Source organism: Muntiacus reevesi, chromosome 1 (assembly GCF_963930625.1).
Source record: "Muntiacus reevesi chromosome 1, mMunRee1.1, whole genome shotgun sequence".
Classification (NCBI taxonomy): Eukaryota; Metazoa; Chordata; class Mammalia; order Artiodactyla; family Cervidae; genus Muntiacus; species Muntiacus reevesi.
In genome coordinates this window covers 54,312,500-54,333,229 of record NC_089249.1, presented here as the reverse complement: position 1 = coordinate 54,333,229, position 20,730 = coordinate 54,312,500, and the positions used below count along the sequence as shown (strand labels likewise).

General features: G+C 51.8%; 1 protein-coding gene and 5 non-coding genes across 6 annotated transcripts; all 6 read left to right on the top strand.

The window, feature by feature from the left end:
• The first annotated feature begins 283 nt into the window (after positions 1-283).
• On the top strand, positions 284-6,608 carry RPL3 (ribosomal protein L3). Its single transcript, XM_065944203.1, has 10 exons — positions 284-403; positions 1,359-1,551; positions 2,307-2,475; positions 3,033-3,168; positions 4,070-4,256; positions 4,710-4,870; positions 5,366-5,467; positions 5,846-5,941; positions 6,183-6,302; positions 6,513-6,608. The coding sequence occupies exons 1-10, from the start codon at positions 401-403 to the stop codon at positions 6,555-6,557; spliced, it is 1,212 nt and encodes a 403-aa protein (XP_065800275.1). The 5' UTR covers positions 284-400; the 3' UTR covers positions 6,558-6,608.
• Positions 856-919, top strand: LOC136156419 (small nucleolar RNA SNORD43). Its single transcript, XR_010660974.1, has one exon. It is a non-coding gene; the product is annotated as a small nucleolar RNA SNORD43 (small nucleolar RNA).
• Positions 2,977-3,032, top strand: LOC136156489 (small nucleolar RNA U82P). The gene has a single exon (XR_010661031.1). It is a non-coding gene; the product is annotated as a small nucleolar RNA U82P (small nucleolar RNA).
• On the top strand, positions 4,316-4,409 carry LOC136156475 (small nucleolar RNA U83B). The gene has a single exon (XR_010661023.1). It is a non-coding gene; the product is annotated as a small nucleolar RNA U83B (small nucleolar RNA).
• On the top strand, positions 5,634-5,727 carry LOC136156474 (small nucleolar RNA U83B). The gene has a single exon (XR_010661022.1). It is a non-coding gene; the product is annotated as a small nucleolar RNA U83B (small nucleolar RNA).
• Positions 6,609-9,271: 2,663 nt separating the features above from the next.
• LOC136156438 (small nucleolar RNA SNORA2/SNORA34 family) lies at positions 9,272-9,405 on the top strand. The gene has a single exon (XR_010660991.1). It is a non-coding gene; the product is annotated as a small nucleolar RNA SNORA2/SNORA34 family (small nucleolar RNA).
• Positions 9,406-20,730: the final 11,325 nt, after the last annotated feature.

Sequence of the window (20,730 nt, the reverse complement as noted above, 5' to 3'; positions counted from 1 at the left end):
GAACTGAAGCCCCAATAGGGTTATTCAATTCCAGAGGTGACTGACCATTTTCTTTCACCTTAACAGCGCGTTTCAACGTTTCCTCAAAAGTTGGCTGCTGCCCAACGCCGTAGGGTGTTGGTATTTTGATTTTCCGCCGGCGCGTCCGAGAATTTTCACTAAGTGTAAACCCAGCCGCTCGCCGTAGGACCTCTAAACCCCGCCTACCAAACTGACGCTCCGGTCAGAGCGCTAGCAAGGCGAGAACGAGCATGCGCGGAAATGAGTCTCGAGCCCGCCCCGCGACCCGACGTCTGCCGCGAGTGCGCGCTCGTACGCCGGAAGGGGCGGAGCCAGGCTAGGATTTATATATCTCGCGCGGCCCGCCGGCCGACCTCTACCGGCAGCTTCCGACGGCGGGATGGTATGTAGTGTCATGGCGGCTTCCTCTTTGTCGTGGTGGCATGGCTGAATCCGCGCACATCCCCGCCATCTCGGCTCATCCGGCTCCGGGGTTCCGCTGTAATAGCACCGGGCACTCAGCGGAACCCGCGGTCAGGTCTATTTTCTGAAAATATCCGGGAATTGAGGATGGTTTGGGGCCTGCCTGTTGGCTGGTGAGAGGCCTTGGGTTGTGGGGCCTGGGCCAGACCGTTTTCAAACCTTGGACTATTCCTGGATTTCGATCTCAACATTCGAGATCCAAGTCGTGAGCCCTTTGGCAGGAGGACCTTGTTTGGCTCTAGTGTTAAAGAGGTGCAGAAATCTAGACCGGCAGGCTGGAAAGGGTATTCGGGGCAGGGGTTGTTGCGGTCTCATTCTGAAACGTCTGGGAAGTTTGGTACAACACCTTTGGCCTCTAGAGTTCTCAGAAACCAGAGATGATGAACTTACTGACGGGCGGACAGAGACACTGTGCTGATTGTCATGTTCTGATTTGGCTCTGTCGAGTTCTAGTGGCCTCCGTTTTCCAGTTTGGCTCCCGTTGGGAGCATGAGGAACCCTTCAGTAGCAGTGTCCACCACCCAGCCCTTTGACCAGGAGTCCCTGGGCAAAATGGCAATAATGATAATCAGAATCTTGAGTGTAAAGTTTGTTAAGCGATTCTTAATGCGACTCTCTGGTGTGTGTTTGTCTTAAAGAGGAGAAGGGGGATGGTTCCTTTTTAAATGTAAGGTGAGGGGTTGAGGTAAACGTTCAAGTCTGGCTGAATAATGCCTTCTGGATGTGTGATTACAAAGAATAAAACTTAATTTTGAACGTAAACCTTTTACCTGGGTTGCTGGCGTGGATTCATTATTGCTTGAAATCCTCTTAAAACCTAGGCCTCTGGGAAGGAAGCTCCTCAGAAGGTACTAACGTTCATCTATTTTTCTTAGTCTCACAGAAAGTTCTCCGCTCCCAGGCACGGGTCCCTGGGCTTCCTGCCTCGGAAGCGCAGCAGCCGGCACCGCGGGAAGGTGAAGAGCTTCCCCAAGGATGACTCTTCCAAGCCCGTGCACCTCACCGCCTTCCTCGGCTACAAGGCTGGCATGACCCACATTGTGAGGGAAGTCGATAGGCCAGGGTCCAGTAAGTACATGCTGCATTTTCCTAGCTGATGGGAGAGCTGGAGTTGGTGGGAACTGACTAGATGGGGCCAAGCAATCAGAAGGGAGCAGGCCTTGGGGAGATCAACAGAACTTCTGGACTTTAGAGTGGAAATATATTTCAGGATTGATAAGTGCCCCAGGGTTCAGGTGACTGGCGCTGTTTTAGGCAGGGGGGTGTAATGAAGTCAAGGGGCATGGTGAGTACATTTGTTAAGAGCGGAAGGATAGAAGGGTTCCCCCACTGGCTCAGTGGTAAAAACCTGCCTGCCAAGCAGGAGAACCCTGGGTCGGGAAGATCCCTGGAGAAGGAGATGGCAGCACATTGCAGTGTTTTTTCCCTGGGAAGTCGAAGTAGAAAAGTCACCATGTAGAACACGTAGCAGTGATTACTGCAACAGTCGGCGTTAGACAGTTAAAATGGTTTCTAGGCTCTGGTGTTAACTACCTTACTATACTTAGTTTTCTTGTATTCTGAAAGCAATGAGGAATTTGTCTCTAGAGATGGTTATAACAGACCAGAACTGGAGCCAGACTGTTAAATGGCTGAGTAGGGTGCAGATGGTTTTGGTTGAGTTGAAAATATTTTCGCGCCAGCTGAGCAGTCTGCAGTGAGGACAGTCCTGAGAGGTGCAGACTGCTGCAGACTCCTGTCTTGTGAAGCAGATTGCTGGCCTGGAAGGGCACGTGTAGGGGCTCGCTAGGCCACTCAGCGTTGACTACCTACTTTATTTGCAGAGGTGAACAAGAAGGAAGTTGTGGAGGCTGTGACCATCGTGGAGACTCCGCCCATGGTGATTGTGGGCATCGTGGGCTACGTGGAAACTCCCCGAGGCCTCCGGACCTTTAAGACCATCTTTGCTGAGCATATCAGCGACGAGTGCAAAAGGCGCTTCTACAAGAACTGGTGAGGGAACCGAGGCTGGGCTCAGCCTGGGTCGGGCTAGGGGAAGGGCAGTCTGCTGTGTAGGGCCTCCGTTCCATAGCCGGCGGCAGGGCAGCTGCTTTGGTGTCAGGCTTAGTTGCCTCTTGGGTAGAATAGTTCTCAGGGACAGTGGGAGCAGCGTCCCGACATAATTCCTTTGGTGTTGACCTTGGGTGCTGTCTCGGTTCAGTAGTATCCTCTTGGTTGCTGACAGGTATTGGGAATCTGCTTAGAAACCGAGCAGTAACTAACGCCCCCAGCCCTCCCCGGGTGTGTGGTCTGGTTGATGGCTAACTTGGAGCAAGAATTTGTGTATCCGAATGTTGTTTCATTATTAACCTTGTGGACCTCTGCTCAGCTCCGCTCGGCTCTGCCCGATGAGCTCCATCCAGGCTCCGCTTGCCGGTGGAAAAGGCTCCTTAGAAGCCGGCAATGAGCCCCGTCCCCACACGGTGCCTGTGTGCCTCCCCCTCACCCGTTGGAGGGGCGATGAAGGCTGGCACCTGGGCCCCCTCCCCAACTCTGCTCTGCTCCTGAAGGCATAAATCTAAGAAGAAGGCCTTCACCAAATACTGCAAGAAGTGGCAGGACGTAGATGGCAAGAAGCAACTGGAGAAGGATTTCAGCAGCATGAAGAAGTACTGTCAGGTCATCCGTGTCATTGCCCACACCCAGGTACGTGCTGGCCAGGGCCGAGAGGAGGCTGACCACCTGCTGCTGCCCGTCTGAGGGCGATGGCCTGCATGGTCACCGGTGGCTTTGGGGAGACTCTGTTGTCTTCTGGATTGATCCCGTGCTCAGACTTCATGATTTTAGGGATAGTAAGATTTTCTGTCCTTAAATGTATTTTCCTGGTGGACGAGGGTGTTAAAAGCAACAGTCCAGCCAAGGCCCTGCCTGCCTTGAGACCTGGGTTCCAGGGGCCAGAGCATAAGGACACAGGGTGGTTTGAGAAGGCATCCAGTGGCTCCACTCAGGGTTTTTTGTTGCCAGCAGAGGGCACTGTGTCCCCAGTGGTTCTTAATTAGATAAAACCATGCCCTGTTTTTAGGAAAACTGGTTGAAGGAATTGGTGAGTCATAATTTATGTAGTCTAGCACCTAACTGAAAATAAATGTTGAGAGACTGGTGTTTGCACTTCAGACTTGACTTGAGTTGAATTAGCTTTAGCTTTTAGTTTTCTGGGTTAGACTGGGTACAGTCTGGGTTGTTAACTAACCTTCGTGTACACCTGTCATTTCTAAGTGAAGAGTAGTCTTGTGTGGTTAGTGGTGACCACATCACCACAGGTTTGTGGTGTGTCCACTGAAGGTAGCTCGGTAGGATAGCGCTGGCCAGCTTTTACAAAACTTTGTTTAGATTTTGTTCCTCACAGCTTGTATTTGCAGCTCTATACTGCTCTTTTAAAAAGTGGCTTTATTGATAGCTAACAGCATGCTAGATGGCTAGGGTAAACCAGAGCAGGGACCCCAAAGGCGCTGGCCATAAGGCCCGATCAGCTGGTTGGTAGAAGGTTCTTGGTGTTCTGCCCGGCTTGGAGTCCTTTGACACTGAATTACCTGTTGTGCCTTTCTAGATGCGCCTGCTTCCTCTGCGCCAGAAGAAGGCCCACCTCATGGAGATCCAGGTGAACGGAGGCACTGTGGCTGAAAAACTGGACTGGGCCCGCGAGAGGCTTGAGCAGCAGGTCCCTGTGAACCAAGTATTTGGCCAGGATGAGATGATTGATGTCATTGGGGTGACCAAGGGCAAAGGCTACAAAGGTGAGCTTTGCAGTGGCCCAAGGTGCTGTGGTTACCATGGGAGAGTTGATGTTGGGCCCGCTGTTCAGTGATGAGGCCCTGGAATAAGCGCTGGGCACAGCGCCCAAGTCAGACTGCGGAAGTATTCCTCGCTGCCTTCCTTCTGAGAATAGCTCTGGTCAGGTGGTTGGGTCAGTATGTGGGATTGGGGATGAATGGCCTTTCAACACACTGCAAACCACTGGGCTGGGGGCTTCATGAATGCTCCTGGGTCCACATGATACTCCTGTACAGGGATGATTCTGTAAGGCCTGATCTTCTTGCTGGAAAGGTTTATGTCTAAGCTGATATCACCTTGGATGGATGGAGGTATAATAAGGGAGAGGATATGGTAGTCAGGTGTTTGGGCATTTGTAGTATGAAAGGGCTAGTGGCATGGTGCCAGACATCATGTTAATAGCCTGTCTCTTCCAGGGGTCACCAGCCGTTGGCACACCAAGAAGCTGCCCCGTAAGACCCACCGAGGGCTGCGCAAGGTGGCCTGTATTGGGGCCTGGCATCCCGCCCGGGTGGCCTTCTCTGTGGCTCGGGCTGGGCAGAAAGGCTACCATCACCGCACTGAGATCAACAAGAAGGTGAGGTGCACATGGGGCTCCTGTGGAGACTTCAGCCCTAGGGGAGCAGAGTGGCTCCATCGTTGGGGATTGTGTGGGGTTCTAGTCCTTATCACCATCAGTCCACTTGGTGGAGCATCACCTAGACTTGGTTGCTCACGCCTGGTGGCACAGTTGTGACTCATCAATGTTGTAGTTTGTAAAGTGCCATCTTTGAAGGTGATGAGGATAGGAGCCTCGTTTATCCTCTTCTGTCCCATGGTGTTGGAGAGGCCCCATCCCTTATGTCCCTGGATGGTATTGTTCAGGCCCAGGCAGCTTTTCTGTGCTCTGAGCCTGGGAACGCCCCATCACGATGGTCAAGGTCGTAACTGCTTTCCCAGAGTCCTTTGTAGGCTACCCCACCTCCAAGTTGGGGGATCTTTTGTCCCTAATGGCAGTCCCTCCCTCCAGTCAACTTGAGTCCCCGCCTTGTTTTCTTGTTAATCAAATATTTATGCTCATTTCTTCCTTCAGATCTACAAGATCGGTCAGGGCTACCTCATCAAGGACGGCAAACTGATCAAGAACAATGCCTCTACTGATTACGATCTGTCTGACAAGAGCATCAACCCTCTGGTGAGTAATGGGAGCTGTCCTTGCAAATCCTGTCTGGTCTGCCGGGGGATTTCCCCGAGTCCCAGGCCTCCCCTGCGGGGTCAGGATCAGTTTTTACCCACAGTTCTCTGGTCCCTTGGGCAGCATCCAGCCGCGGTGGGGACTGTTTGGTTGCAGGGTAGGGCCAGCTGTTCAGTGATGAGACCCTGGAATGAGCGCTGGGCACAGCGCCCGAGTCAGACTGCGGAAGTATTCCTCGCTGCCTTCCTTCTGAGAACAGCTCTGGTCAGGTGGCTGTCCTGGGCCCACCAGGACCTGGGAGTCAGGGTTTGTGTGGTCAGACCTGGCTACAGTCTCATGCTTGATCTGTGCTGACCTGATGACCTTGCTGCTTCCCAGGGCGGCTTTGTCCACTACGGTGAGGTGACCAATGACTTCGTCATGCTCAAAGGCTGTGTGGTGGGAACCAAGAAGCGAGTGCTCACTCTGCGCAAGGTGAGGGTGGGAGGGGAATGCCGAGCTCTGATAGGGGAGTTGGTTGAGAGGAAAAGCAGGGAGGAATTGCTACGCCTGCCTGACCTTGGGAGGAGGAAATCTGTCCGGCCTGGCCCAGCGTTTGTTGCTTGCATATATCCTCATCTGTATCCTTGCCTCTTCCCTCTAAGATGAAGGGCTGTGAGCTAAGGTGGTGCAGGGAAAGACTTGGCTCTCTTAACCTTCCCCTCTTGGCCCACAGTCCTTGCTGGTGCAGACCAAACGCCGGGCCCTGGAGAAGATCGACCTCAAATTTATTGACACCACCTCCAAATTTGGTCACGGTCGCTTCCAGACTGTGGAGGAGAAGAAAGCCTTTATGGTAAGTACTTAGCTTGCTGCCCCCAGGCTGGGGTGGGGGTGGCTTTCAGCTGCTCTCACCTGTCGGCCTGCCCATGTGTGGATACAGATGGTGCTACTTTGTTCTTTTGTGCCAGGGGAGGGGAGACCAGTCCAGAGTCTGACCCGCTGGGGTTGGGGAAGTTGTGACTACTGCCTTCTACCTCTCACCTTGCTGCTTTTCTCTCCACAGGGACCACTTAAGAAGGACCGAATTGCCAAGGAAGAAGGGGCCTAATAGAACAGATTGCACAGCTGGTAGAATCTCAATAAAATTATTTTCCAGTGACATCAGCCTCTGACTTTCTTTGCCTTCTCAGTTCTGGCTGCTTCCCTTGGGCCTTCATGCTCCCTCGGTCCCCCAGCTCTTTGCCCCTACCACGGTGGCCCCATACCTGGTGAAGATGAAGCAAGTTGAGAGCCAGTCAGCCTAAGGAGTGTGAAATGTTCATCACTGGGCAAGGCGTCTGGGTCACTTGTGTGGCAGTACACGAGGCAGCGAGGACCTGAAGTCCTTGTCACTCACTGGCAGGGCAGACCCTGGTTCTGAGTGTCCGGCTACATGGTTTAGTCACTGATCACTGGAGGGGTTCTAGTTAGGGCTTGTTGAGGTTCTTTTGTAGCCATCAGCCAGGTTCTGGCTGTGGGAGTGGATGGATGTCAAGCAGAAGGACCTGCATGTCCCTTGCAGTTTAGAACATGAATTTGCTTTGTGGAAGATCCTGGTGATTAAAATTGACTTCTTTAGAATGAGAATATAGGTTGATGGGGGTTGAGTGCCTTGGCCTGGCTCACCTGGCTGGTCATGTTACTGAGACCCTGTTTGCATTCTGGTCTCTGTCTGGCCCCTGTGCTGTGCTGACCATGTTGAGCATCTGGCATCTTGTAGGCCGGTCAGCAAACTCCTGGGAGATGGAGAGGGAAGCCTGGCGTGCTGCAGTATGGGGTTGCAAAGAGTCAGACACAGTGACTGATCAGCAAGCAGACTGGTGAGCAGCTTGGTTCCTGGACCTCCGCACTGGGGTTTCTGGGGTCTTGCCCACCCTTCACTGGTGGAGTGAATCCCAGCATATTTCCAATCCCAGCTGCCCATGTCCTCTGCTTATGTGGCATGTTTTGCCTTGGCCCCACCTAAGCAGAGCAGAGATCACAGCCCCAGCACTTCTGACATCCCTGCCCAGCATCTTTGCAGCCAGCTAGTTGCCCACCAATTATTATCACCTGGGTTCTGGTATCTTCTGAGCCTTAGTTTTCTATTCAAAAGGATTAGTAATGGGAAGATTGACCCAGAGAGCATGTGTGCTCAATTGTGTTGGCTGACCCAATGGACTGTATGTAGCATGCCAGGCTCCCCTGTGGCATTTTCCAGGCAAGAATCCGGGAGTGGGTTGCCATTTCCTTCATGGGATCTCCCTGACCCAGGAATCTAACCCAAAGCCCTGTGGGTTCTGGGTCAAGATTACTGGACGTGGCCTGAGTTGAGCCTCTGGTTCCCAATGGACATGCCCCCCACCCCCACGCCTGCGCCCTCCACACGGGTGGGTTCTGTGGTAGAGAAGGCTGAACAAGAACCCTTCAGTCTGGGACCTCTCCCCAGCATCTATGTTAGCCCAGCTTTCCTGGAGTCCCTTCTGGGCTGAGTGGAGCAATGGGCCTCAAAGCCAACCTCTGCCAGTTTGCTATCCTTGCAGCACCCAGTCTTCCCAGGACGCGGGCCCTGACTGGCTGGAGCTGCACTCAAGGCTGGCGCCACCAGGGGGCGAGAGTGGGCAGCACCCAGTTGGGACAGCCTTGCAAGAGGCCTCGACTTCACAGGGGGCTCAGTTCTCTCCCCAGTCAGGGCCTATTCAGATGCCCCATAGTCCCGGGAGTCAAGCACACAACCAGAGGGGTTCAGGACCTGCCCCAAGGCCACCAGGTAGCTGTGGCAGAACCAAGCGTGGGAGCTGGGTTCCTGGTCTTGTCACTGCAGAAGCTTCTCTCCAATCGCATTCTGGGGAAGGTGCTGAGATGGTTGAGGCCCCACCTCGTCCTCTCACCCACCCCAGTTGCCCTTGGCCTCTGAACCCATGGGCCTCCCCGGACCCTAGCTGCCCATCCAGCCCAGGTAGGAAGGGCTTTGCTGGTTTGAGATGTCCTGGCTGGGCCTTACTCCCTTTTAGGAATCTGTCCAGTTGTACAGGATGACTGGGGATGTGGGGTCCAGAGAACAGGCTGCCAGCCTGCACAAATGCACCCAACAGCAGAGACAGACCACACCCTCCTGGCCCCACACGTGTGCACAAAGAGAGTTTTCAAGGGCAGGCTTGCTTGACTGAGCCCCTGTCTGCCAGCCATCCCCATTTCCCCACATCCCCATGCTCTTTGTTTCTGCCCTGCCCCTGGCCAGGGAGTGATCTTGGGCACCTCCCGGATCACAGATGTGAACCTCAACCTCAGCTGCTTGGAGACTGACACCTTGGCAGCGGTGGTTGTGGGACCTAGTGCAGAAGGTGGTTTCAGTGGGCTCACAGAATGGCTGGAGCTGTGATCAGAATGAGAATTTGGGCTTCTCAGGGGCCCATGTGTGTGGGATCAGCTTCGGTCTTAAGAAACCCTGAGTGCCCGCCAGGCACACAGGTGCTGGGGAAGCCGTGCTGAACTCAGAGGCCCAGCTCTTGAGCTTATCATCTAGTTGTGGAGGGCAGAAAGTAAACACTGGCAAACAGGACAGTCTTAGAAGTGATGAGGGACTTCCCTGGTGGTCCAGTGGCTAAGACTGTGAGCTTCCACTGCAGGGGGTACAGATTCTGTCCCTGGTCAGGGAAATAAGATCCTACGTGTCTCGCAGCCTAAAAAGGTAAAAATAAATAAATAAATAAAGCATTGATCTGCTAAGGTTTGTTGTTTATATAATAATTTATTTAATTTATAATAATTTAAATAATTTATATAATAGAAGCAATGGATGCTTTGGCCCTGAATCAAGGCCAGCAGTTTGCGGAAGCTGTTAGTATTAAGCAAGAGCCTAAAGAAATTTTGTATGGTCTATTGACCTTTTCAGAACTTTGAAAATAAAATAGTCAAATGATTCGAAAGAGACATCTGAGTCATTGGTGATAAGTGTAGGGTAATCCTTATTCATAGTTGATTAATGCATTTGTTAGTTGATTTCAGAATTTAGAGATCCCTGATATAACTTGGGACTTCCCAGGTAGCTCAGTGGTAAAGAACCTGCCTCCCAATGCAGGAGACATGGGTTCAATCCCTGGGTTGGGAGGATCCCCTGGAGGAAGAAATGGCAACCCACTCCTGTATTCTTGCTTGGAAAATCCCATGGAGAGAAGAGCCTGATGGGCTACAGTCCATGGGGTCGCAAAGAGGCAGACAGAACTGAGCATACAGACATGATTTAACTTGTTCATTAGAATGATGATACTGTTAAATCCAATTACTACAAAAAGAATTGCTGTGGATCTAAAGACAGTAGGATGATTCTGAACTGTGCGTGCTACGTAGCTGCAGTCCATGGGATTCTCCAGGCAAGAATACTGGAGTGAATGGCCATTTCCTCCTCCAGGAGCTCTCTCCAACCCAGGGGTCAAATCTCTGTCTCTTGTTTCTCCTGTGTGGGCAGGTGGGTTCTTTACCACTGGCCCCACCTGGGAAGCCCCTCTAAATTGTGAGCTTCCTTTGAATATTATCCTTTTGTACAGTCAGGGCCCTGACTGGTATATTTTACTCTTCATTCAGACTGGAAACTCATATTTATTACTGGGTTGTAAAACTTTTTGAGTTGATTATTGGATTGTGAGGGGCTTCCCAAGTGGCACTAGCGGTAAAGAACCTGTTTGCCAATGCCAGAGACTTAGAGAGATACAGGTTGGATCCCTGGGTCGGGAAAATTCCCCTGGAGGAGGGCATGGCAACCCGCTCCAGTATTCTTGCCTGGAGAATCCCATGGATGGAGGAGTCCATAGGGTCGCAAAGAGTCGGGTCTGACTGAAGCACCATACACACACGTGCACGCACACACACCCACACACACATTGCATAGTGAAAGGGCTCTATATTACAGACCTTGATTGAAAACGCTACTTTCATAGTTTATGCTCTTTGGCTGTGCTGTGTAGCTTGTCGGATCTTAGTTCTCTGACCAGGGATTGAACACAGGTCTCGGCAGTGAAAGCGTGGAATCCTAACCATTGGCCTGCTACAGGGAACTCCCCTAAATGCACTTTTAAAAGAAGAGGAAGGAGGGGGGTTCAGGATGGGGGACACATGTACACACATGTCTGATTCATGTCAGTGTATGGCAAAAACCACTACAATGTTATAAAGTAATTAGCCTCCAATTAAATTAATTAATTTAGAAAAAAGAAGAAGTGCTAAATGCTGTGAAGAAATAAAACAGGGACTGAGAGAGATGGGACAGGGGAGGCCTTTCTGAAACCTGAGGGTGTATCAGATCCAACCTGGTGGAGCTCTAAGGGGTGAACATGCCCGGCTCAAAGAGACCAGTGGGCACAAAGGACCTGAGGTGGGAACAAGATCTGAGAATAAGAACTCAGATCAAGCCCCAAAGGAAGCAACTCTCCAGGGGAAAGTCTGAGTGAGTGGGCATATAGTAGGTGCTCAATAAACGTTCCCTGCATTTCTGGGACTCATCAGTGCTTGGGTTCCTCTGGGTGTCCCACTTGGGGGTCCCCAGGCATTTCCGTGGGCCCACAGTGGGCGGGACAGCGGTCCGGGCTTCCTGAGATCCGTGTCTGTGCGTGTCACGGAGAGCGGTCTCCGAGTGCCTGGAGGTCTGTGTTTCCTGTCACCAGAACCCCCATACAGGCCTCTCTGGAATCCTGTGGTGACAAAACAAGGAGCCTCATTCCATTCCTCCTGAAAAAAAGAATAAAGAAAATACTTGCTGGGAATTTCTGAGCAAGTGAGAACACGGAGGTGGCAGAAGCTACCATCGCCTTAAAAGGCAGAGCCAGCGACTTCATGGAGCTCACCTGGAGACGGGCTTGGGGGTGGAGGTGCTCTTCCCCAATCCTCGTCCTTCAGTCCTCACCCCCCATCACCCCCAGCCCTGCCCCTGCCCCCCGGGTGCCTGGCCTTGGCTTCCAGCAACCTCACCCTTCTCCCATCGGCTCTCAGCACGCAGCGGCTTGTCTGAAGCTTCTGTGGGTCCCCCGCCCTCCTTACGACATTCTGCTGCTAGGCTGGCACTCAGGGCCTGCTGGCCCCTCCAGCATCCTATGCCTCCTGGGATCCAGACTCCTGGCTGCTCCCAGGAACCCCAAGAGCTCTCCCTGTCCTTCTAGCAAAGGATCCGAAGCCGGAGCTGGACCCCTCCCAGGAGAGGAGAGGGGGTTGCCTGCAACTCTGTAGGAGACAAGAAAGCAACATCTAAGAGCCCAGGAATTAGGGAGGTGGCATCCAGGACACTTCCAGGCCTATTAACACATTGTTATTCAGTCACTAAGTTGTGTCTGACTCTTCTGTGACCCCATGAACTGTTGTCTGCCAGGATCCTCTATCCATGGAATTTCCCAGGAAAGAATACTGGAGTGGGTTGCCATTTCCTTCTCCAGGGATCTTCCCGACCCAGGGATTGAACTCGCATCTCTGGCATGGCATGCGGATTCTTTACCACTGAGCTACCAGGGAAGCCCCTATGAACATCAGAACTATTAAATGTTGAATGACTCCCCTTGGCACCCATCAGCCCCCTGGACCCAAGTGCTGCCAGGGCCCAACTTTACCAGCTCCTTGCCTTTGATAACCAGCGCTCACGTTGACTTTGAAGGCCTCCAGAGAGTGGTGCCTGGGTTAGCAGGTGGTAGTAATTATGAATAATTTATACCTATTATAGTACATAGGCACTGTCCTATGTACTTCATATATGTAAACTCAATACTCAGGCAAAGGAGAAAAGGAAAGATACATCCATCTGAATGCAGAGTTCCAAAGGAGAGATAAAAAAGCCTTCCTAAGTGATCAATGCAAAGATATAGAGGTCAACAATAGAAATGGGAAAGACTAGAGATCTCTTCAAGAAAATTAGAGATACCAAGGGAACATATCATGCAAAGATGGGCGCAATAAAGGACAGAAATGGTATGGACCTAACAGAAGCAGAAGATATTAAGAAGAAGTGGCAAGAATATACAGAAGAACTGTACATAAAAAATCTTCATGACCCAGATAACCATGATGGTGTGATCACTCACCTAGAGCCAGACATCCTGGAGTGTGAAGTCAAGTGGGCCTTAGGAAGCATCACTATGAACAAAGCTAAAGGAGGTGATGGAATTCCAACTGGGCTATTTCAAATCCTAAAAGATGATGCTGTGAAAGTGCTGTACTCAATACACCAGCAAATTTGGGAAACTCAGCAGTGGCCACAGGCCTGGAAAAGGTCAATTTTCATTCCAATCCCAAAGAAAGGCAATTCCAAAGAAATGTTCAAACTACCGCACAATTGCAGTCATCTCACATGCTAGCAAACTAATGTTCAAAATTCTCCAAGTTAAGCTTCAAAAGTACATGAACTGAGAACTTCCAGATGTTCAAGCTGGATTTAGAAAAGGCAGAGGAACCAGAGATCAAATTGCCAACATCCTTTGGATCAAAGGAAAAGCAAGAGGATTCTAGAAAAACATCTACTTCTGCTTCATTGACTACACTAAAGCATTTGACAGTGTGAATCACAATAAACTGTGGAAAATTCTTAAAGAGATGGGAATATCAGACCACCTTACCTGTCTCCTGAGAAATCTGTATGCAGGTCAAGAAGCAAATTGGGAAAGGAGTACATCAAGGCTGTATATTGTCACCTTGCTTATTTAACTTATATGCAGAGTATATCATGCAAAATGCCAGACTGGGTGAAGCACAAACGAGTCAAGATTGCAGGGAGGAATATCAGACACACAGATGACACCACCCTTATAGCAGAAAGCAAAGAGGAACTAAAGAGCCTCTTGATGAAAGTGAAAGAGGAGAGTGAAAAAGTTGGATTAAAACTCAACATTCCAAAAATGAAGAACATGGCATCCGGTCCCATCGCTTCATGGTAAATAGATGGGGAAACAATGGAAACAGTAACAGACTTTATTTTCTTGGGCTCCAAAATCACTGCAGATGGTGACTGCAGCCATGAAATTAAAAGATGCTTGCTCCTTGGAAGAAAAGCGATGACCAACCTAGACAGCAAATTAAAAAGCAGAGACATTATTTTACAGACAAAGGTCCATCTAATCAAAGCTATGGTTTTTCCAGTAGTCATGTATGGATGTGAGAGTTGGACCATAAAGAAGGCTGAACACTAAAGAATTGATACTTTTGAACTGTGGTGTTGGAGAAGACTCTTGAGAGTCCCTTGGACTGTAAGATCAAATCAGTCAATCCTAAAGGAAATTGCTCCTGAATATTCATTGGAAGGACTGATGCTGAAGCTGAAGCTCCAATACTTTGGCCACCTGATGAGAAGAACTGACCCATTCGAAAAGATCCTGATGCTGAGAAAGATTGAAGGCAAGAGGAGAAGGGGATGACAGAGGATGAGATGGTTGGATGGCATCACCGACTCGATGGACATGAGTTTGAGTAAACTCCAGGAGGTGGTGATGAACAGGGAAACCTGGTGTCCTGCAGTCCATGGGGTCACAGAGTCAGACACTACTGAGTAACTGTACTGAACTGAACAATATTCAGGATCACCCCTTGAGGCAGCTTCTATTATTACCCCATTTTATAAATAAGAAACTGAGGCTCAGAGAGAGTGAGCAACTTGCCCAAGGGCACACAGTGTATAACTGGTAGGGTGGAATTTCAACCCGGGCATCTTTTCACCCTGATCCTATGTACTAGGGGTCTGCAAATCATATTTTGGCTCAAAGGAGAAGGAGTTGGTGCTTATTTGGGTTTTGTTTGTTTGTTTGGGCATTGCCGTGCAGCATGAGAGATCTCAGTTCCCCGACCAGGGATAGACCCCTGTCCCCTGCAGTGGGAGGCATGCAGTCCTAACCTCTGGATTGCCAGAAAAGTGCCCAAGGAGGCTTATTTGTTGAGTACCTACAGAGTGCCACACCTTATGTTAGACCCTTTCAAAGCTACTTTATTTAATCCTTGCAACCACTATTCCCATTTCACAGATGGGGAAAATGGGGGCCCAGAGATTCAGAGACTCTTTCCAGGTCAGAGAGTTAGAATGTTCCCTGCCAGGCATCTTAGATGCTGTCTCCCTGGGTGATCATGACAGTCCTCTGAGTGGTGTGTCGAGGTTCCTGGCGTCACTCCTGTTTTCACAGCGAGGACATTGATACCCGGGAGATTGAGGCAGAGCCCCTCACCCAGACCGGACTCTCAGCAGTGCTGATGCAGAGAGCCAAGTCCGGGCACCAGGAGCTTGGTGCTAACCACTGCACTGCACTGCCCTCATTGACTGGGGGCCTGGAGGCTCCTGGCGAGGAGCGAGAGAGGATGCCACATCCCAGCAGCCCCCACGGCACCCACCACCCCTCGTAGATGCACGACTCTGGCCTCTGCATCCTTGAGAGGTGGCGGGGTGGGGGGCAGCAGGGGGTGCTACCCTCAGGACGGACAGCACCCTGACGGGGGTGCCAGGTACTGCAGTTGGCCCCCTCCTCCTGCCCGAGCCCCACAGCTGGCCTCCGGGTCACCGGGCTTCATGTGACTATGGAGAAGTGACCTCTTCCCGCCGCTCCCCGCCCCAGCCCCTCGCAGCCAGGCAGAGGAAAAGGGCTGTGAGAGAAGGCGCTAAAGATAGCTGACCGGCCAACTTCCCCATCTCCCTGGCCACCACCTCGTCCCCCGCCACGGGCTCCTCCAAGCAGGGCCCCCGCCCCACAGCAGCCGCTCCCCAGAGCCTGCGGCACCACAGAGGGACCCAGGCCGTGGTCCTCATGTGCAGGCTCCCCACCGTCCAGGCACTAGGCCAGGCAGGGATGTGGCTTGTCCCGTTCTCGAAGTCCCCGCCCCCCGCCCCCCAAGCTGACAGGAGGGGAGCATTTTTATCACCTCCGCGTTCTCTGCGGGGAGGCTGAGCAGAAGGGGGCAGCAGCTCCCTGGGACACAGCAGCCCGTTCACGCCCCAGTGCCCACGAGCACACCTCCACCCTGACACAGTCAGGTTCCACCCGTGTGAACGCACCCGCACGGCGCCACCACGGCCCATGGAGACAGCATGCCGCCTTGCTTCCTCAGGGCCAGCCGCTTACCTGAGCACTCCAAGACGTGTTCCATCAGAGGCAGGGCCCTCCCCTGCTCGAGAGCTTTCCATGACTCTCTGCTACACATTTCTTCGTGCATACAGCAAAAATGTGTATTAAGCACATCCTGTGCATCCGGCTGAGTGCCAAAGAATTAACGCTTTTGAACTGTGGTGCTGGAGAAGACTCTTGAGAGCCCCTTGGACGGCAAGGAGATCAAACCAGTCCATCCTAAAGGAAATCAGTCCTGAATACTCTTTGGAAGGATGGATGCTGAAGCTGAAGCTCCAATACTTTGGCCACCTGAGGCAAAGAGCCGACTCACTGGAAGAGACTCTAATGCTGAGAAAGATTGAGGGCAGGAGGAGACGGGGCTGATAGAGGATGAGATAGTTGGATGGCATCACTGGCTCAATAGACATGAGTTTGAGCAAACTCTGGGAGATGGTGAAGGACAGGGAAACCTGGCGTTTTGCAGTCAATGGGGCTGCAAAGAGTTGGACACGACAACAACTGAACAACAACAGCAATGCCTCAGGCATTCAAATGCATTCAAATGCATCACCATTTAGCCCCAGTCAACCTACCAGCTCATCACAGGCTGGTGTGCCCTGGTCATGTGGGACCACCAGAGTCATCCTGCCCAGGCCTTCTAGCTGTGCCGTGATGACCCCATGAGGTGGGTCAGGCTGGATCCCGGCTCAGCCCCTCCCAGCACCATGACAGCCCCCTGAGACTGCAGTGAGGATTCAGCGGGTCCTGTGTGGGACATGCCACTGACCTAAGTCTTCACTCAATGTCCAGTCCATACTCCCTATTGGTAAATACTGAGTGTGTGGACAGCGCCCCAGGGAGGCAGGATTTTACTTCTGTTCCACAGATGACCAGACCATTTGCCATGAGAACTCAGTATCTGGGCCTCAGTTTCCTCATCTGAAAGAATGGGGGCTCAGGGAAGTCTGGGTTGGATTTCTCAGGGCATTTTCAGCTCCAAGGTTGAGACAGTGAAAGCCCAAGGGCAGCACAGAGCAAGAAAAGAGAGAGAAAAAGGGAGGGAAAGAGAGATTCCACGGGCAGCAACAGTCAGGGAAGGCTTCCTGAAAGAGGGAGGCTTGAGTTGAACTCTGAAAGCTGAGTGACACCCAGCCCAGGGCTAAACTGAATAGGAATGAATGGTTCTGGAAGGGTGGGAAAGCATAGTGCAAAGGAATGAGTTTGTAACAGGGATTTCAGGCACAGCAGGAACCAAGTCAAGAGAGATTTGGGAGTGGCTGGCGGGAGGTCTCCCCTGAGACTGTCGTTGCACCTCATCGCAGGGAGACCACTTCTGCAGGCCAGGTTGGGATGGGTGGGGCCTCGTGGTCTTGTGTATCTGGAGCTTGTCGCACATTGCCTCTCTCTCTTACATTTTATTTTTTATTTTTGGTGGTGCACAGGCTTCTCTAGGACTTTAGTTGCCCTGCAGCATGTGGGACCTTAGTTCCCCAACCAGGGACAAACCTCTGTCCCCTGCATTGGAAGGCAGATTCCTAACCAAGGGGCCACCAGGGAAGTCCCCTCTCTCTCTTTTTAAAAAAAAATATTTATTTATTTTTTTGTTGGCTGCATCGGGTTTTAGTTATGGACGGGATCTGCACTGTGGCGTGCGGGCTTCTCTCTAGTTGTGGCATGTGGCCTCAGTAATCACGGGGCACGGGCTTAGTTGCCCTGTGGCATGTGGGATTTTTAGCTCTACCACCAGGATGGAACCCGAGTCCCCTGCCTTGGAAGGTGGATTCTTAACCACTGGGCCCCCAGGGAATTCCCTGCATTGGCTCAGTTACTCATCACATCTAGAGGGGCAGCCGGCAAAGAGAGGACAGCCAGTTCACAGACTAGGAATCCGGGCTTGACCACTGGGGTTACTCTGTTCCCTTTTATCTAGAGGAGGGAAGGGAGAGGAAATTTTTCATAGAAGAAGAAGGCCCACCCCTCAGAGCTTCTGCTAGGCTCTCCCCTCTGCCAGAATGTTTTCCCTCTGACGCTCTCTCTGCTTCTCCTGCACCATCCGCACCAGCATTATCACTCCATTATTCTTGCTGCTTTTTGCTCGGTGTCTGTCTTCCCGGTCACAAGCCACCTCCCCGAGTCAGAGGCCAGGTCTGTCCTGCTCATTTTGTGCCCTCTGTACACAGTGCACGGCCGAGCACATAGCAGGTGTTCGACAGATATTTCTTGAAAGACCAGCTGATCGAAGGCATGAATAAACAAACTTAAGAATGAACGAAATGGTTTGTCCAAGGTCATCCAGGTAGTCAGGGGAGCAGGGCCCGGGGGGGAACCTAGGGCTCCTGCCTCTTGCTTTCTGTCTGGTTTTCCTGCTTCTGTCTGGATGTCCTTGTGGAGGGTCCACTCAGTAGCCAGAGTGACCTGTTAGAACTCAAGTCAGGTTGCCTCCCTCCATACAGATCTTCAATTTTACAAGATGAAATGAGGGACAGGGATGGGTGGCGACTGCCCACTGCGTGAATGTATATCAGTATTTATTTACTTATGTCTTCAGCTACACTGGGTTTTAGTTGTGGCATGTGGGATCTAGTTCCCTGACCAGGGATTGAACCCTGGCCCCATGCACTGGAAGGGTGGAGTCTTAGCCGCTGGACCACCAGGGAAGTCCTGTGAATGTATTTCATACACTGAACTGTGCACCTAAAAATGGTTAAGGTGGTATATTTCATCTTACTTGTATTTTAACACATACACGGCATCCTTCCTCTGCTCAGAACCCTGCATAGTTCCCATCAATGCCGTCACTGGAGGAAAAGCCTAGGTCACCTTAGACACCCTACCACCCTGACCTCACCTCTCTCCCTCTCCCCAAACTCATGCTCATCCACGGACACACTGACCTCTCTGTTCCTCTAACATGGCAGGCTCACTCCTGCCTCAGGACCTTTGCACTGGCTCTTTCCTCTTCCTAGAAGGCCTCTCCCTTGAAGTCTGCAGTGTGTTAGCTGTTCAGTCGTGTGTGACTCTTTGTGATCCCATGGTCTGTCCTTGGAATTCTCCAGGCAAGAATATTGGAGTGGGTTGCCATTCGCTTCTCCAGGGGATCTTCCTGACCCAGGGAGAGATACTGCTTTCTCACTGCAGACATCACCCTATCTACTGCTGCTAGAACCTGCTTCCCCAGCACTCTTGAGCTGGCCTCCCCTCCACACTTTTCTCTCTTCTGCAGCCTGTTCCCTGATAATGAAACCAAAGGGAAAGGGGCAGGGCACAACCTTTAAAAGAATGACATAGCCCGAGAACACAACATAAATGGATTAGAACCAAATTTGTTCGAGATGGCAGATGAGCTGACTTCCGTTAGACCTTGAGCCTCAGAACTTGCTCATTGTAGCACATAAGCAAGCTAAATACACACCCACAGGCACCATGACAGTCCCAAGGCCTACCATAAAGGTCAAAAAGTGAGCGCGACCCAATTCCTGGAAATTCCCCACCCCTTTCCCCAAATAGCTGGAATACTCCTCCCACTTATTAGCCCATATAAAACCTGACAACCCCCATGCCCTGGTGGTGCTCAGATAAATCTGCTTCTTACCTATCACTTTGCCTCTTATTGAATTCTTTCTGTGACGAGACATCAAGAACCTGAGCTTCATGAAGTTCTGACTCCAAGAGTGTGGTTTCGGTGAAAAGATTGCGGGTTCAGGTCCCAAACTAAGTTCCACGGTTCCACTACCATCTGTAGAATGGACTTATTCATCATATTTACTGTTTGTGGTCCCATCTCCTGTTCTCCAGGTTTCCAGAGAAGTTGGGAGTGCATGGTAAGGGATGTGGTCTGGAGCGCGTGAGAGAGAGGAGAACTCCAAGAGCCCAGCAACTTCCCCAAAGCAAATTTAGGAAAAAGCTGAAGTGAAAAAGGCTTGGGCAGCTGAGGGTTTCCTGCAGGCGGTCCCAGGGGCTGGGGGCTAGTGTCCAAGTCCGAGTGTGCATGTGTGTGACTGTTGCTCTGTGTGTGTGTTTCTCTGCACACAGGTATGTGGGTGGTGGGCAGAGGGGATCCTGAAACAAGCGCTCTGCCCTTTGTGGGCTGTAGGGGTTGAGCTAAGTGGTCTCAAGACTCCCCAGTGCTGCGGGCTCAGTGCTTCTGTCCTTCGCCTGCCCAGGGCGATGTGACCTAACAGCACAACACGTGGGCTCTGGAGCCGGATTCTCGGGGCCCCCATCTCAGCTCTGCTGCTGACTGTGTGAGTTTGAGGAAGCCATTCAGCCACACTGGGCTTGGTCTCATCATCCATAAAATGGACGTGATCACGCCAGAATCCGTTCCTAGGTTTGCTGCTGGGATCTGATGAGCGAAGGCCTGTGAGGGGCCAGGACCAGGGGTGCGGCCTCTGTAAAGACCCATAGTCCGTATTAGTCTAAGACCCAGCCCAGCCTCGGTGAGTGGGTGTGCAGGCAGAGGCCGCCACTGGCAGGGCAGTGGGGCTGCAGAGGGGAAGCCCAAGGGTCCAGAGGAGACACTGGCCCCAGGCAGGTGGTCTCACTGAGGCCTCGGAGATGAGGATGCTCTGGCCGGGGAAGGATGGGGGGAGTCAAGGAGGCTGCAGGGAAAGAAATGGTCTGGCATAGGCCACCAGGAACTCCGTGAGACCCATGCCTGTGGGATCAAGGGATGAGGCTGGAGTGCAGCCACAAAGCCCTAACGAGAGCCAAGCTGACTAGACCTTGTCCCTGGGCAGTGTGAACCCTGGAGGGGTTTGAACGGGGGTGTGGAGGCCTCTGCCCGAGGTTTCTGAAGAAACTGCAAGTGTTAGTCAATCACTCGTGTCCGACTCTGCGACCCCATGGACTGTAGCCCACCAGGCTCCTCTGTCCATGGGATTTCCCAGGCAAGAATACTGGAGTGGGTTGCCATGCCCTCCTCCAGGAGATCTTCCCGACTGAGAGATCGAACCCTGGGTCTCCTGCATTGCAGGCAGATTCTTTACCGTCTGAGCCACCAGGGAAGCCCAAGGCTTCTTTCTTCCAGGCTAATGAGGAGGCGCCATCCCAGCATAGGCTGAGAAGATGAGACATTTTTTGTACACAGTACTGAGGCAGCAAGGGCTGAGTAATTACAGCATGCAGCTTAGTGGAGGAGTGAAGTCTTAAGCGGGCAGAGAAGCCCAGGGGAACATGATCTGGGAAGGCTTCCTGGAGGAAGAC